Here is a 15,323-nt window from a genome sequence, read left to right on the forward strand (position 1 = left end):
TAAAAACAGACACTTTTATGTGAAAGAAACGAGGAAAAATAATATGTTTTAACACTATGGCCAACTCATATTCAGGGAATACATCTATTAAGGGGACACTTTTGTCCTGAAAGTGTCCCCTTAATAAGGGTTTTACTGTAGTTTTAAAATATTACATTATTGAGAATACTGGTCCTACCTAATAAGTGAACAGCTTGATCGAGCTATTACCATAATTCGCAACAGCAACATGCCTAGCATGAACAGCCAATCCGTATGGATACTTGACGCCATCTTGTTCTTTGTCGATCCTCTTGATGAATCTATCGTTTCTGAATATTTGAATCTTATGATAACTAGCAATGATGACGTCATCTTCATTATCTACCACCACTCCTGTTGGATATTCTATCTGACCGTCTCCACGTCCTCTGCCTTGACCAAGTATCCGAAGGTAGCGTCCTTCGTTCGTAAAAGCTTGGACACAATTACTTTCAGAATCCGACGCTACAAGTCCTCCCTTTCTAAAAACTGACAGAAACATAGGGCATCTCATATCTCCAATACTAGCCAGACCTCTTGAAATTCGCCGAACAATATTGCCATCTTTTGCGAACTGTACTATACAAGGTCCACCCTGATCCGCCACAAACACGTTCCGGTTACTCTCGCATTCAGACACACCCATTGGATCTTTAAGTGAACTTCTACCAAATCGTCGAACGTAGCTACCGTCTGGTTTACAAATAACTACTTCCCTATACAAATTATCAGTCATAACTATTTTAGACCTCGAACTAAAGCATAATCCACGTATTTTTCTGTTACCGCCAATATCAATATTACCCGCAAGTTTACCAGTACGATAATCCAATTTGAGGATCTCGCTCGTGTTATTGCAAGCAAGAAGAAGGCCGTCGTTTGTGAAACATATATCATGTACGCTGTATGTAGGTGTTTTCCATAGATTTTTTGTCATTATGGTACGTTCTAAACCTCTGTCAACAACGTTAACTTTCACCGGCGATCCTTTCACATGATGATCGTATACTGTTATGTGTAGGCGGCATTTTCCAACAACCTCACACACCCCAGCGATCTTGTAAGATCCATCGCGTTGGTTTGTAAGTTCGGTGACGAATTCTTTTCCAGATTGGTCAATCAAAACTGCTACAATCTCACCTTTTGTCTGAGTCTGCCTTTTCCCGTTAGAATCTTTTGTTTTTAACGTTAAGTCAAATTTCTGACCACGAATAACCTGAACACCTTCCTCACCAACACTCAGTGTACATTGTTGAGGATCAATTGATTTGTATTCCTGTACTTCGCCAAGCTCGATAGTCTCCAGCCGAGAGAGAAAACCTTCCCTAGGCATAAATGTCAGTCTTCCATCATCATCGGGCTCGAGGCTTGGTAGATTACGAAGGAGTGTTGACATACCATTATAAGCTTTATGGGTTGCAAAAAGAGCGATACTGGGACTTCCGCTGCTAACAAGACTACAGTTCAAACGACGAAGTGTAATAAGATTACATGATGCTAATCGAAGCTGCTCAAGGTGGGATTCCAATTTCATATTCTTCTCTGTACTCAAAGCGTTTAACTCTTCGAGAACATTTTCATGTTCAGCCTCAATTATCGATTTAATTTCCTCAAAATATTGATTGATCTGTCTTTCACAACCTTCTGTTGATTCTTTAAGACTGTCTTGTACTTTGGAAATATCATCAATTGCTTCCTCAAGCTTTTCTTCCACCATTAAAGTCTTCTGTATGATTTTGGATGCAAGTAGCTGATACTCTTTAAAAACCTGTACTATTGCCCTGACATCATGCTCCGGTACTTTGTGGGTCGTGACGCAGCACTTTGCACAAATCGGCAATTTACACGTCATGCAGTATACCGTTAGATGTGTCTCTTCATGCACAGGACATTTCATAGATCTTGCGGAGAGTTTTTCACGGTCATCTAGTTTACCATATTCAGTAAGAGTCATAAGTCTGTGAAACTTACTTACAGAAAGTTTACCGTGTAGACCGGCACATGTTGTACATAGGAAATCACAACACTCGGAGCAGAAATGACTTGCGTCTTTGCCACAACCAATACAGGAAGGAGTTCTGTTATTAATCGAATTGTCGGTAAACTCCAACATCCTTCCGATGAAGTGGTTTACTTCAAGTCTGTCTAAGCCTCCTATTGGCATGCTGAATTCTTTACGACATGTGGAACAGCATAGTTTTCCTTCCATCGTAGACATAAGTTTCTTCAAACAACTTAAACAAAAAGAATGAAGGCAATCCAGCGTTCTTGGATCACGGAGTCTTCGAAGACATATTCCACACTCCAGCACCTTGCTGTCAATTTCGAAAAGTTTCTTCACATGCGCAGACATATTTAGCTACGTACAGATAAGAATGAGTTACTATTAAGTTTAAACCAGTAAGTTACCATAAATTAGGATTAATTAGTTAGATTAACAAAAACAGTGTGATTATTAAATGTTCGATTAAAAGAAGAAAAATAGGCTTATTACAAAAGACCAGAATAAAATAATACTTACCGTTGACTAACTATCTATCAGACAGTCCGCCTTCACTAATTGTCAAATTGTTGTGTCGGAGATGTTAGGTTTGCTTATGGAAGATTCTGTGACCTTTACCTGGTCTTTGTGTAATAGCAGTGATCAGAGACGAAAGGATTTTAAAGTATTAGTTTTAAACTATCAAATCATTTTTTGACAATAGACCGTTCCGTTCCAGAAATCACGCGAGTTTATGAAAAGGCAGGAAGTACACCACAAGTGCAGATTTGTTAACTATAAAATGAGACACTTCTAAATCTCTGTTTTGTTTGAAATAATAAAGTTGAAATACTTATACACAGTTGAACGAGTGGCTATAATATCTATTGAATAAAATTAAGAATATAAAAATCGATGGATTTACAGCTTTGCGTCTATAGAAATAGATATAGGCCTAAAGTCTAAAATTATTCCGCAATATCATTCCAAAAAAGGTGATTTAAAGGGCATGATTTACATTGTGTATATGATTTACATTGTGTATTGATGTGTTTAGATATCATGGACGATGAATTTAAACTAAATTGATGTGCATGAATGAGTCATTATAGTTTCAACGAAATTAGTATTGAATTGAAAATGTATGAGCTCTGATTATTTGCACATCTTTTTGCATCGTAATGGGGAAATAAAATCGAAATATCTTTAACAAATTTTGCATTTTATTTACATCAATTCAAACTGCAATAAATGATCACACAAACAACCGATATAATATAAAAATATAACATTAAATTTCTTTTCTTGTCTGGTGACAATTTAACGTATACTCAATTGATATTGTAAAATATGTCAAATGTAGATTATTGGAAATCTATATACATGGCACTGTCACCGCACTGTGGTAGAAACTAAGGTATTTTTAATTATGTACCTCACTATACATACTATAATTTAAGTCAATTATTATGTGAAATGAATTGTCCATCAACAACTTGAACTGATATTGTAAAATTGATCTTTTTAAAGATCAATTTTAGTATTGATTGCTAGGTTTAGATGTGTGCTTTCGATTTCTGCGACATTTATAACAATTGAAATAGGTGTGTGCCTCAAATGCATTATTTCCATGTTCTTGAATGCCCTACAGGCAGTATAACCCATGTTAAATTATGGACACCTTTGGGGCCGAAGTAATTGTCCTTTTAATAGGAATGTCCCTTGAAGATTAATTGGCCGTAGAGCTCAAACATTTATTTTCCTAGTTTTTGGGTTCTTTATGTTTAGTCCTTATTTATGAATGTAATCATTATGCACTTCACTCATGCTTTATTATTATCACGGGGTATTAAACAATTTCTAAAGTTATATATTATATATATATATATATTTATTATTTATAAAAATTAAATAACTTTACATATACATAAATCATAATAAAATGATGATTTGTTTCAAAAACGAAATAATAAATAATAAATATTGCCACTTACTTACAGACAACTTTACTTAATATACAGTACATTTACAAACATGTGATTATTCCATTCAAATATATGTTGAAAAAGTTCCTATACTTCTGCTGTATACACTATTTAAATCACTCAATTACAGTAATTGTAATTTCGTTTATTGAACGCTAGCTACCTATATTAATAAAATAATTATAATTTCAAGTAATACCACTAATAAAGACGAAATTCCCATCATACTAGTTAGTCATGGCATGCATAAATTATTCTCTTGTCTATTTGCGATAACTATTTAGTTTTGGTCTGATCAAAATTTTATGTACAAAAAAAACTTCCAATAAATATATGCATATAATTCGTATCTGTAGTTAACCATACTCACGTATCAAATGTGTATATTCTGCAATCTTAGAAAATAAACTAATAAGTATTATTTGAAAAAATTATAATAATTCTAAATTAAATGTAAATTTGGCTAGTGATATTCATCGTGCATCCTATATACATACATATACATACTATATACATAGTGACATAAGTCGGTTTACAAGCTAAACGTTAAACCAAGGCAATCAGTTCCACGCCGCCCCTTAACTGACACAGTACAGCGCCGTACATAGTACAGTATTGTTGGTATTTTTCGCAGCCAGACATAAGATCAAAGGACTGTTATGAGTTGCTATCTTGCCAGGGCGAGCTAGCTCGGTGTCCTGTTGTTAAATTGCCTTCGTTAAACCAGGAGAGGCTATCTCTTTCCTCTTCATGGTCAAAAATATTTGTAATGAATGTTTAAAAATGTATCCAAATCTGTAGTAGTTTAAACAGTTGGGCAGGAATAGTATACCATATCGGGAGAACTGGTTCGAGGAAGACTTCCAGTCTCGGAATTCAATTCGCATATACTTTTCATTGGATTAAAGCTGATAGATGCACAATCCGAAGAAGAAAGACAGAAGGATAAGCATTCCACTTTGCTTCGGGCAGCAAGTATTTTATATTGGTATCCCGTTAGCCCATTGCTGATATCCGTTTCTAAACAGTCGCTTATACTTAACGATGTATCTGAAAAAACAAAACAAAAACGAGGCGAAGCATAAGAAAGTATTCATTATATGGAACGCATAGACGTTAACTGTAATGGATGACGTCAACATTCCATTCATTTGCATATCAGCCGTGTAGTTCTGTAAACTGTAGAGTTAACACACATCCGTAATAGTCAAGACTTAAACTTACTATTAAAACAAACAATACACGTGAGTATAGTTCTATTTTCTGTAAAAATTGTAATTACTTTTATTATGTGTAAAACAGATTAGAGTTTGATTATTTAATGATATCAAATACATTGAGGGAACAAGTAAATAAGTTGTTTTTGCACCTTGATGTATTGTATTATTTGGACAAAATTGCATTTCCACGTGTACTGCAGTACACTGTTTAAAATGCCTGTCACTTGAAAATTCAGTCACTAATCTTTATAATGCCCTTACATATACCATAAAGTAAAAACATCTAAAACATTATTTTATTAAAAATTGAGAACTGTCACCTTGTTGAGAACAATTGTCAGTGTAATACCAGGCTGGGCAAGTACATTGAAATCTGTTAACGTAGTCATTACACACGCCATTATTTTGACAGGGTGACGAATCACATTCATTTATTTCTGTTAAAAAGAAGTGAAAGCAATAAAATCAATGATAACTGGATTGACTAAACATTCAACTGAAACTATCAATCAACCCGCTGTTTTGGTCAATGTAATTTGCCATTAGGCCTAATGAGAAAGATTTTTAGAAAGATGGTAAAACATTAAAGTTAAATTGTATTGATGGTATCGATATGGAGCCACCTTTCTGTTACATAGGCCTATAATGTTAACACGTTTAAGTGGTTAAGGAGGTCGGTGTACCCGGTAATCATACATAATATAACAATAACATATGTGTATATTCAATAGTATAACAATGTTGTAAATATTACCTGTTTCGCAATGTGTGCCACTATAGCCGCCGTCGCACTGACAAGTATATTGGTTTATTGCGTCGACACAAACTCCGTAGACACACGGTGAAGAATCGCATTCATTCACATCTAAAAAAATATGCGTAGTGAAGTGGTAAATGTACCATAATAATCTAGCGACTTTCTAATGTTTATAGGCCTATTTGTGGTGGTTGTGAAATACTCTTAAACTTTGATAGGTTAATTGATTGGCCGATAAATCTATTACCATTGGTTGGTAAATGTATTGATTGATAATGATTATAATTTATTTATTGATATAGTTGATTTAAGTATCCACCTGCGTCACAGTATGTTCCAGAATAACCTGCATTACATGTGCATGTATACATATTCACTGCGTCATTGCAAACACCATTGTTGCATGGAGTTGAAGCACATTCGTCAATGTCTGAAATACAAATACAGCACTAAATTAAATTACTAAATAAAGAGATGTCTATACTAGCATTAATTATGTATTGTTTAGTCTATGAAGTAGATTTTATTTTTATTCGACTGCTTGATTCTGTTTATTAGTAGATGGACTAATTACTGTACATTATCGCTAACTACACTATCGCTAACTGTTTGCTACTATTGTTAACTGTAATTACATGTTTACTAACTGTAATTATATTATTACCTGTTTCGCAATGTGTCCCAGAGTAACCGGCATTACAAGTACAGGTGTACTGGTTGACTGCATCATTACATGCACCACCATTCTGGCACGGCGATGACGAACATTCATTGATTTCTGTGTATTTATAAAAACACATATATTATACCCGTTTTCACTATCCACTCCATATAACTTTAAATAATATTCACAATGTAATTCTTTCTCTATTATTTAATCCATAGTCTAATGTGACAGCTATTGTATGGAGACAGCTGGTGCCATTAGAAAAACATCTCTATTACAGGTACACCATTTGGGCACATCCCTGTTTGTTAAAAAGACGACACCCCTATAAAGACCACCCTGCTAATATGAGTGAATCTAATGGTTAACTATTAACTACTTTAACGAATAGCTCGGTTGGTTCCAAATGTGTTAGTATTGTAAGGGTGAAGTCAGTTTATACAGTATACATATTATAGACGAAATCACCATTCATGTGATATAGCTACTGTACATGTATGTTATCCGTTATACTGGTTCTATGATTTTACACCAGCTATTTATAATACGAAAAAAGATTATGCTAACATACCTGTTTCACAATGTGTTCCGGAGTACCCTGCATTGCATGAACAAGAGTACTGGTTGACCGCATCATTACAGGCACCATATACACATGGCGATGACGAACATTCATTGATGTCTATAAAGCAATTATAAAACTGATTGAGAAACTGATACAAAATGTATTTAATGATAGATAGCACCGGTGTAGATAGAGATAATTATATAGGTGTACTAGAATAATAGACTGAATGAGTAACTAAATTATTATCAGATAGATCTTGCAATGTATGAAGTATACAAAATGTGTCTCGAATATTACCGGTTTCACAGTATGTTCCAGAATACCCAGCATTGCAGGAGCATGTATACTCATTTATACTGTCGGTGCAAACACCATTGTTGCAAGGGGTTGACGCACATTCATCTACATCTGAAAACAATATCAACATTTTGTTTTGTAATGCGAGTACACAAATCTCCATTTATTACTACAATCTGGTGATGCTTCTTTTCTATGTTCCTTTACGCTTGGTTCCCACTTACGCAATTTGACCAATCACAATCGATAGATTATTCGAACAGTGGCTTTTCATTGGTCAAGTCGCTTGCGTTGCGCGTACCAAGGACGTAAGCGCAATGTAATTTTATCCTTCACGATGCGATAGATCATCATTCATTGCGTCGTGATTGGTCAAATTACTTGCGTTGTGCTTACGTTCTTTATTGCGTTCTAGATAATGGGTACTATCTGATTAATTATTCGTGTAAATATACTTAACTTAAGTTAGCAGATAGTTTACCTGTATCGCAGTTTGTTCCAGAATATCCCGGATTGCAGGAGCAAGTGTATTGGTTAACTTGATCATTGCATGCACCATTCACACATGGCGATGACGAACATTCGTTAATATCTGGTAAGAATTATGTGTATAGTTAGAATGAATGAAAACGACATCAATGAATAATTGGAAGAAAGATGGACATAGGCGTGTCCAAAGATAGGGAATAGTTGTTTATGGGTATAGAAAGACGAGTAGATGACGTATTAGGTGGAAATGACGTAGAAAATGCTAAAGATAAGGTTAATGAGAAAGAATGATGAACTGTTTGATAGGTTAATTGATTGGCCAATATATTACCAAACTGGTCGGATATTTTTAGTCTCTATAGTTCACTATGTCAGTCGGTCGGTCGGTCGGTCGGTCTGTCGGTCTGTCGGTCTGTCTGTCGGTCCGGTATTACTATGCGTTTTAGCACGCGACTTATGGCTGTTGGCCTTGTTTATTGTAGTAGCACTGAGTATTCACCTGTGTCACAGTATGTTCCAGAATAACCTGCATTACATGTGCATGTATACATATTCACTGCGTCATTGCAAACACCATTGTAGCATGGAGTTGAAGCACATTCGTCAATGTCTGAAATACAAATACAGCACTAAATTAAATTACTAAATAAAGAGATGTCTATACTAGCATTATAGTTATGTATTGAGAAACTGATTAAGACACTGATTTAAAGATAGATAGGTGTAGATCAATTAACTGAATGAGTAACTCAATTATTATTGGATAGATATTCGGACAACCATTCGTTAATCTAGAATGAATTATGTGTATAGTTAGAAAGGATGGAAAATAATATGAATGAATGATTGGAAGAAGGATGGACATAAGCGGATCAAAAGACAGAGGAAGTATGTTAAACGGTTTTTTTATGCGGACAGAAAGACGGACAGATGACGTAGTAGGTAGAATACCACGAAACAGTGAATAGGCGAATGAACGTAGACAATTATAAAGATTACGATAATGAGAAAGATTGATAAACGACGAAGTATTCTTAACTGATACATACTTTAAACAGGTTGATAAGATAATTCTCGCTATGAAAACATATGGGAGTTAGTTTTAAAGTGCCCTGCTGACTTTAATATCATGTTTTAGCTTCGAACTCTTTCAAATTTAACCAGTATATCAGAATAATTAATTTAGCTTGAGCTTAGGCCTATAGGTATTATACGTACGTAAGTTTGTGAACGGATATCTCCACTTAAAATGTCTTTAAAATACTAAAATGCTTATACTGTACCTGTATTACATAGTGTCCCCACCCAACCACTATTACATGAACACGTGTAATAGTTGACATAGTCGTTGCAGTTACCATTGTAACAGGGGCTTGATCCACATTCATTGATCTCTAGAAAACAAAAGAACGTTTACTGTATAATTAAGCTTGGTTCCCACGCAATGACGTAAGCGCAACATACGTAACTTGGCCAATCACAAGTGATGGATTATTGAAACTGTTGCTTGTCATTTGTCAATTCGGTTGCGTTGCGCTTACGTTCTTGCGTTGCGTCCTAGTGGGAACCAAGCTTTACCTTCGAAATTTTAGTCTACTGGATGTAGAATACTTCAGCGAGTAGATGGAAATTAAATAAGTAATTTAATGTAAGTAATTTTATTTTCTTTGTTTAGTTGAGATCAAAAGTTGACACTACACTACATATTATACCAACACAGAAGTGAATCGAGAGGAGGTTATTAGTGACGTCCGTTTTGATATAGGACCTAAAACATCACGTTATGTAGGCCTATCTCTCTTATTTATCCAATTATCTCTTTTTCAGGACCCCAAGCAACCAAGCCAGCAAATTATGGGAGTAGTTTTTAAAAGACCCTGCTGACTTTTAACTTTTAACTCGTATCAAATGTAACTAGCAACCCAGAGTGAATACGTTCATTATAATCTGTGAATGCATATCGCCACTTTTTGTCTAAAATTCGTTTACCTGTAGTACAGTATGTCCCTGAGTAACCACTGTTACATGAACACGTGTAATAGTTGACATAGTCGTAGCAAGAACCATAGTTACAAGGACTTGATGAACATTCATTGATATCTAAATAGAAAACCAAAAAAAACCCAAATCTTTAGCGTTTCTTTTTGCGATGATGTCAGTTTTATTATATAGGATCTAAAACATCACGCCAATGAGAACCGTATGTTTCCATTAACGAATGTTTTCATGCGAATTTCTTTTGTTATAAAATGTTGATGAAAATAGTAATTAACTCATGTACATTAAGCCTGAGAAAACCAATGATAAAACAGATAAAGCCTGTTTTTCACTATAGGCGAATATGTTCGCGCGAATCCAACGTTTTTCGCAGCAGTAATTCACAATAAACAAGTTCCTGTATATAAAATGATATTTACTTGTATCACAATTGGTTCCCGAGTACCCAGCATTACAAGCGCACGTGTAATAACTTCCATGATCAGTACATGTTCCATATGAACAAGGATTCGGTGAACAATCATTGACAGCATCTAAATCAAAATTTAAATTGTAGACTTACTATTATCTAAATCATGTTATTCTTATTTTTTATTTTCAGGATATCTGAGTTTTTAAATATTCACCATACAAGAACGAATACATTGGCACTATTGCATATTAGTACTTACTCTCGAAAAGAAGCCCACTCACTCCCTATTTACAAATGGGCCGTACGTCAAAACTAAGATTAATTAATTTTTTTATTCTTAGGGCCATTCGACCTTTTATTCATTCACTATATATAAATATATATATAAGTAAGTAATATATCTATATATATATTTTTTTTCTATTTGATTCTATATACATTTGTTTCAAAACAATACAAAGGTCAAATGAAAGAAAGTTCAAACTGTTCCAATTTGTAAACGTTAATATATATATTGTTGTACATTCATATTGGGATATTTCTAAAAAGGAAAGGTCATTATTGAAGACATGTAAAATATTTACGTGTTTTCCATATTTATATCGGAATATAGAAAATGTTGCTATCAGCATACTTCGATTGATCAATTTAAAGCAATAGTCATCAATATAATATTGTAATTACTTACCACATGTTACGCCAGCGTCTTCGGAATGTACACAATTGTGAACACCCCATCCTGCATGCCCACAGTTCCAGAGGTTAGATTCCGAACCTGTACACGCCATATCATCAAGCCATATGTTTCCCGTTCCTGCTCCCCATGAGTTGATAGCAGAAATAGCCCCTTGGTATCCTAGTTGACGACAAACAACATTCGCGTCGTTTATGTCAAAGCCATCGTCACAAACAGTGCCCCATACGCCATTATAATATATATTTATTCTTCCATATGTTGTATAAGTCAATGACATAGTATCTAAAAACAATATACATTATTATTAAACTTTATTCAAGAAATATTAATACGTAGTTAAAGAAAATTCTTTAAAATGGTAAAGTGAAATTTGAAAAAATAAACTGATTTTGCGCCACTTCTTTAGGCAGTTATATTCAAGAGAACGGAGGCATTACAAAACAGTATCACATGGAAGCTTATATTTTACTAAGACCGACAAAATGGGCATGCACACATCCCAAAAGAACCTCTGGGAGAAGAGAGTCTATGAAAACATCTCGGACTGAGCATGCGGACACCACAAAGCACGTTTTGGGAGATCAAGAGTCTGATTGCAATGCTCTATAAAAACATCTCTGCTGATAATATTAAGATGATTGCATGCAATATTTTTGACAAATGTGTATAGATAAAGAATTGTTTGATTAAGCCTGTTTTCCACTAGGCAAATTTGTTTGCGCGATCCAACTTTTCGCAGAGAAAAGATCGCGCTACCATTTCCAATACAAGAGCGAATAGCTGCGATTTTCATTTCCAGTGTGTGTCACACGATAACACGACAACATTTTTCATGGAATACATTTTTGTAATAAATAGTATACAAATAATGAATGTTTATTTGTTTGATGGTGAGAATATTTCATGAACGAAAATATTGACTGATCTATTTTAACGAAGCGGAGCCGAGTTGAAGTAGAGCAGTCAATTTTTCATCAATTGAAATATTCTCTCCAATCAACGAATGCAAAACATTTATTATTTGTTTTATAACACACCTACATTTATTCAATGCAACCATCGTGAATTATTGACGAACAAGGCCGGGAAAGCTATAGGCCATTCAAAAAGGCAGTGCTTCAACTTTTGACGCGGAGTATAAAGTTGACTAGGAAATACCTACCACATGTTACGCCAGCGTCTTCGGAATGTCCACAATTATGAACACCCCATCCTATATGACCACAGTCCCAGAGGTAAGATTCCGAACCTGTGCACGCCATATCATCAAGCCATATGGTTCCCGTTCCTGCTCCCCACGAGTTGATGGCAGAAGAAGCCCTAGGGTATCCTAGTTGACGACAAACAACATTGGCGTCGTTTATGTCAAAGCCATCGTCACAAACAGTGCCCCATGCGCCATTATAAAGATGTATTCTTCCATACCATGTGTAAGTCAAGTACATAGAATCTAAAACAGAATATGTAATTTTTTATTTATTTTTTTTTTATACAATTTTTAGGCACAAACAACAACATGAAATACATGACATCGGTGCAGCACCCTGCGGATTTCCATGAGTGCTGAAGCACTATCGAATTGGTTCTCCATATACTGCACTTCAAACATATAAAAGTAAAACAATACAAATACATAAGATATTAACAATTGAAAAATGTCGTCATTGAAAATAATAATAATACAATACACTTACTGAATTAACAAATATAAAGGCCTAAATTAGTAATACAAAATAAAATGAAGGTAAAGTGCATTAATTAAATAATATTTAATATAAATGGAAATAAATAGAGTAATTAGTAAAATTTAAAAACAGATGATTTGATAGTGCACACAAACTAGCAGAACTATTACAGAAATGTGCTTATTTTTTTGCAAAAACCCCACGGATCTATAAGCTAAATTTCACTGGTTTGAATCATAAAGACATTCTACATACAAGCACAAACTTTCGTCGATGCGATGAAGAGATCATGTTATGTGATTTATATTTATAATAACAAACATAAATAGATGGAATATTGTTTAAATAAAAATACTTACAAGCATTGGCTGCCCGCAGCATAAATGCCACTCCAACAATTAGGATTAGCTCCATGTTTGTCCACGTAATACTTCTCAGTGACTGACGGCGCTCGCTAATTACACCGGTGCTAATTAACGTGTGGTCTAATTTAAATCAATATTAGTTAATATCGTAGTTACAAGAATTATTGCCAATAAATAAGATAGTGGATCAATGATGCTTCCGTTGGTTTCTTTGTAAATTACTTGATACTCTACCCAAGCGTCTAGTTGAAATCTATAATATTAATTTTTTTTATTACTGTTTATTTTCCCCTTCTTTAACGAAATTTCAGTTTCTACCTTTAAAAATAATAATAATTATGCTTTCTATAACTAGATGGTACGCGAGCGAAGCGATGGTTCACGAATACACAGTAATTTCAGCGTCAAAAAACTGGCGATTTCAAATGTACGTACCGCAGGACTATAAATACATTGTCGTTTCAGAAACGAATAAATAGACACGATGATTAATGTAGTCAACTAAAATTAGCACACTGGGAATTAGGCCTACTTCCGAAGGAGAAACTTGTCTTAAAATGAGTCCAAAAAACTAAAACTGTCCCTGTTATAGTCGATTGAAATAGTAAAGTACATGTAACGATACACCACTACGATGTTTATATTTTTTATAATTAATAATTAATACAATAAACAGTAACCACATTCACAGTAAGAAAATGTCGATTCAAATGGCGACCAAAAATGGTTATTACGTACAGTATTTACAATATTGTCAAAGTATTGCAATGCTGTATCTAGTCTAAAGTTTACTCTCAAAGGGCCCATAAATTTACCTACTTGTGTTAAATCATGGAGGGCTCATACATTTACCTACAAACTGGGAGTCTGAGAGATTGGAATGTTCCATTCATCGCAAATCAATACATTTGTATAAACGTATATTAAATCTAGTATTTTTTCAGAAAATTATGATACTGTACTCGAGCTGCTCAACCGATTTTCAGCTATTAAAAACAATTATCGTAGGAGGAGATAGGAAAATGCGAAGCATCCTCGTATTATTGTGTGCAGGTATTTTTTAAGAGGACATCCATTAGACAGTGTATACTACGATCGGAAAACACCCCTATTTGAAGCAAATCGTTCAACCTAAATTCGTTTTAATTGTCAATAACTAATTATCTAACTCAATTTAATTAGTAAACAGGGTTACTTCTGGTGGTTTAAATCAGTACCGAGATTCTAACCAACTTTATATACCATTGAGTAAACATTCTAGAAATAACGCGCGATTTACCGAATTTTGCCCTTACGTAAATTTATATATAGAAGTCCATTTATATAAAAGTATCATTAATATATTATAGTATAATTACATTTTTAAAAAATGATTTTGATTTATGTTAATTAATTAGTAAATGGTTATAATAATTGTACAATAATTGTGTTAAGCATTATGTGATATTCTAATGTTGAATAATATTGAATAAAGGTGTTAGGTGAATGCAAGAAAAAGAAATAACAGTAGCATTATGATTTTATTTTATGTGACAAGCCATCTTTGTTCGACACATATTTGTTTATTTTAGCAGCATATTCCATTAATGTGATGATTTGTTATTTTTAATCACAATTAGTTCTTATAACATCTCATCTAAGAAGTATTTTCAAACATGTAATTTAGTATGCATAGTTTGTCTCATTTGAAATGTTTCCATACATTACATTTAACTAGAGAATTGCTACTTGGAGGCATTTTGTTTTTCGATGACTTTAAAGATATATTATCCCCCTAAAAAAGTATATTTTTTTTTAATATGCCATTTTAATATCACATAATAGTTATTCACTTTTACCAAAAACTTGATCAAAAAAAAAAAATTTCCACCGAAAAAATGTAATTTAAAGCAAAATATACCTAAATTGTCTGGAAGACAATGGTTTTTGGTTGAAATTAACCATTTCTCTTGTCTTTTTATAAGTGAAATAATTATTTTTGATGATTTTTTTTCTACAGAAGTGAACAACTTTATTAAAACTGTGAAATTGCCTATTCAAAATATGATTTTATTAATCTTAATTTGTTCATGTTTTTGGGAACAATACATCTTTATAGGCATGGTTGTTGTTTATGCTTATTATGTCTGTGTGTAATTCAATAACCGTATTTTCAAACATCGTTAATGTATAGGTCTAAAA

At 33.8% G+C, this 15,323-nt stretch overlaps 4 protein-coding genes across 4 annotated transcripts in view; 1 reads left to right on the forward strand and 3 right to left on the reverse strand.

Annotated features, from left to right (window-relative positions):
• The window catches only part of LOC144844755 (ribitol-5-phosphate transferase FKTN-like), a 170,085-nt gene that overhangs the window by 92,823 nt on the left and 61,939 nt on the right, over positions 1-15,323 (forward strand). The window lies entirely within an intron of this gene.
• On the reverse strand, positions 179-2,374 carry LOC144845727 (E3 ubiquitin-protein ligase TRIM45-like). Its single transcript, XM_078703156.1, has one exon. The coding sequence runs from the start codon at positions 2,372-2,374 to the stop codon at positions 179-181; it is 2,196 nt and encodes a 731-aa protein (XP_078559282.1).
• Positions 3,993-13,198, reverse strand: LOC144845728 (uncharacterized). Its single transcript, XM_078703157.1, has 11 exons — positions 13,137-13,198; positions 12,255-12,542; positions 11,084-11,374; positions 10,403-10,516; positions 9,975-10,085; positions 7,203-7,313; positions 6,629-6,742; positions 6,284-6,394; positions 5,962-6,072; positions 5,528-5,644; positions 3,993-5,037 (listed from the first exon to the last, which is right to left on the reverse strand). Exons 1-11 carry the CDS (start codon positions 13,189-13,191, stop codon positions 4,793-4,795), a joined length of 1,668 nt encoding a protein of 555 aa, XP_078559283.1. The 5' UTR covers positions 13,192-13,198; the 3' UTR covers positions 3,993-4,792.
• On the reverse strand, positions 7,396-8,558 carry LOC144844911 (uncharacterized). Its single transcript, XM_078702019.1, has 3 exons — positions 8,485-8,558; positions 7,978-8,088; positions 7,396-7,607 (listed from the first exon to the last, which is right to left on the reverse strand). Exons 1-3 carry the CDS (start codon positions 8,534-8,536, stop codon positions 7,396-7,398), a joined length of 375 nt encoding a protein of 124 aa, XP_078558145.1. The 5' UTR covers positions 8,537-8,558.

Source organism: Antedon bifida, chromosome 6 (genome assembly GCF_963402885.1).
Source record: "Antedon bifida chromosome 6, ecAntBifi1.1, whole genome shotgun sequence".
In the NCBI taxonomy this organism is placed as follows: Eukaryota; Metazoa; Echinodermata; class Crinoidea; order Comatulida; family Antedonidae; genus Antedon; species Antedon bifida.

What these genes read in the sequence shown, in the direction of transcription:
- LOC144845727 (XM_078703156.1), bottom strand. Translation starts at nt 2,374, where the DNA reads ATGTCTGCGCATGTGAAGAAACTTTTCGAAATTGACAGCAAGGTGCTG.
- LOC144844911 (XM_078702019.1), bottom strand. Translation starts at nt 8,536, where the DNA reads ATGTATACATGCACATGTAATGCAGGTTATTCTGGAACATACTGTGAC. An exon ending in TGGAACATACTGTGACACAG is followed by an intron (nt 8,089 to 8,484) that starts GTGAATACTCAG and finishes AATTCTTACCAG; the next exon opens with ATATTAACGAATGTTCGTCA. An exon ending in TGGAACAAACTGCGATACAG is followed by an intron (nt 7,608 to 7,977) that starts GTAAACTATCTG and finishes TATTGTTTTCAG; the next exon opens with ATGTAGATGAATGTGCGTCA.
- LOC144845728 (XM_078703157.1), bottom strand. Translation starts at nt 13,191, where the DNA reads ATGGAGCTAATCCTAATTGTTGGAGTGGCATTTATGCTGCGGGCAGCC. An exon ending in AGACGCTGGCGTAACATGTG is followed by an intron (nt 10,517 to 11,083) that starts GTAAGTAATTAC and finishes ATTTTGATTTAG; the next exon opens with ATGCTGTCAATGATTGTTCA. An exon ending in CGGAACACATTGTGAAACAG is followed by an intron (nt 6,743 to 7,202) that starts GTATGTTAGCAT and finishes ATAAATACACAG; the next exon opens with AAATCAATGAATGTTCGTCA.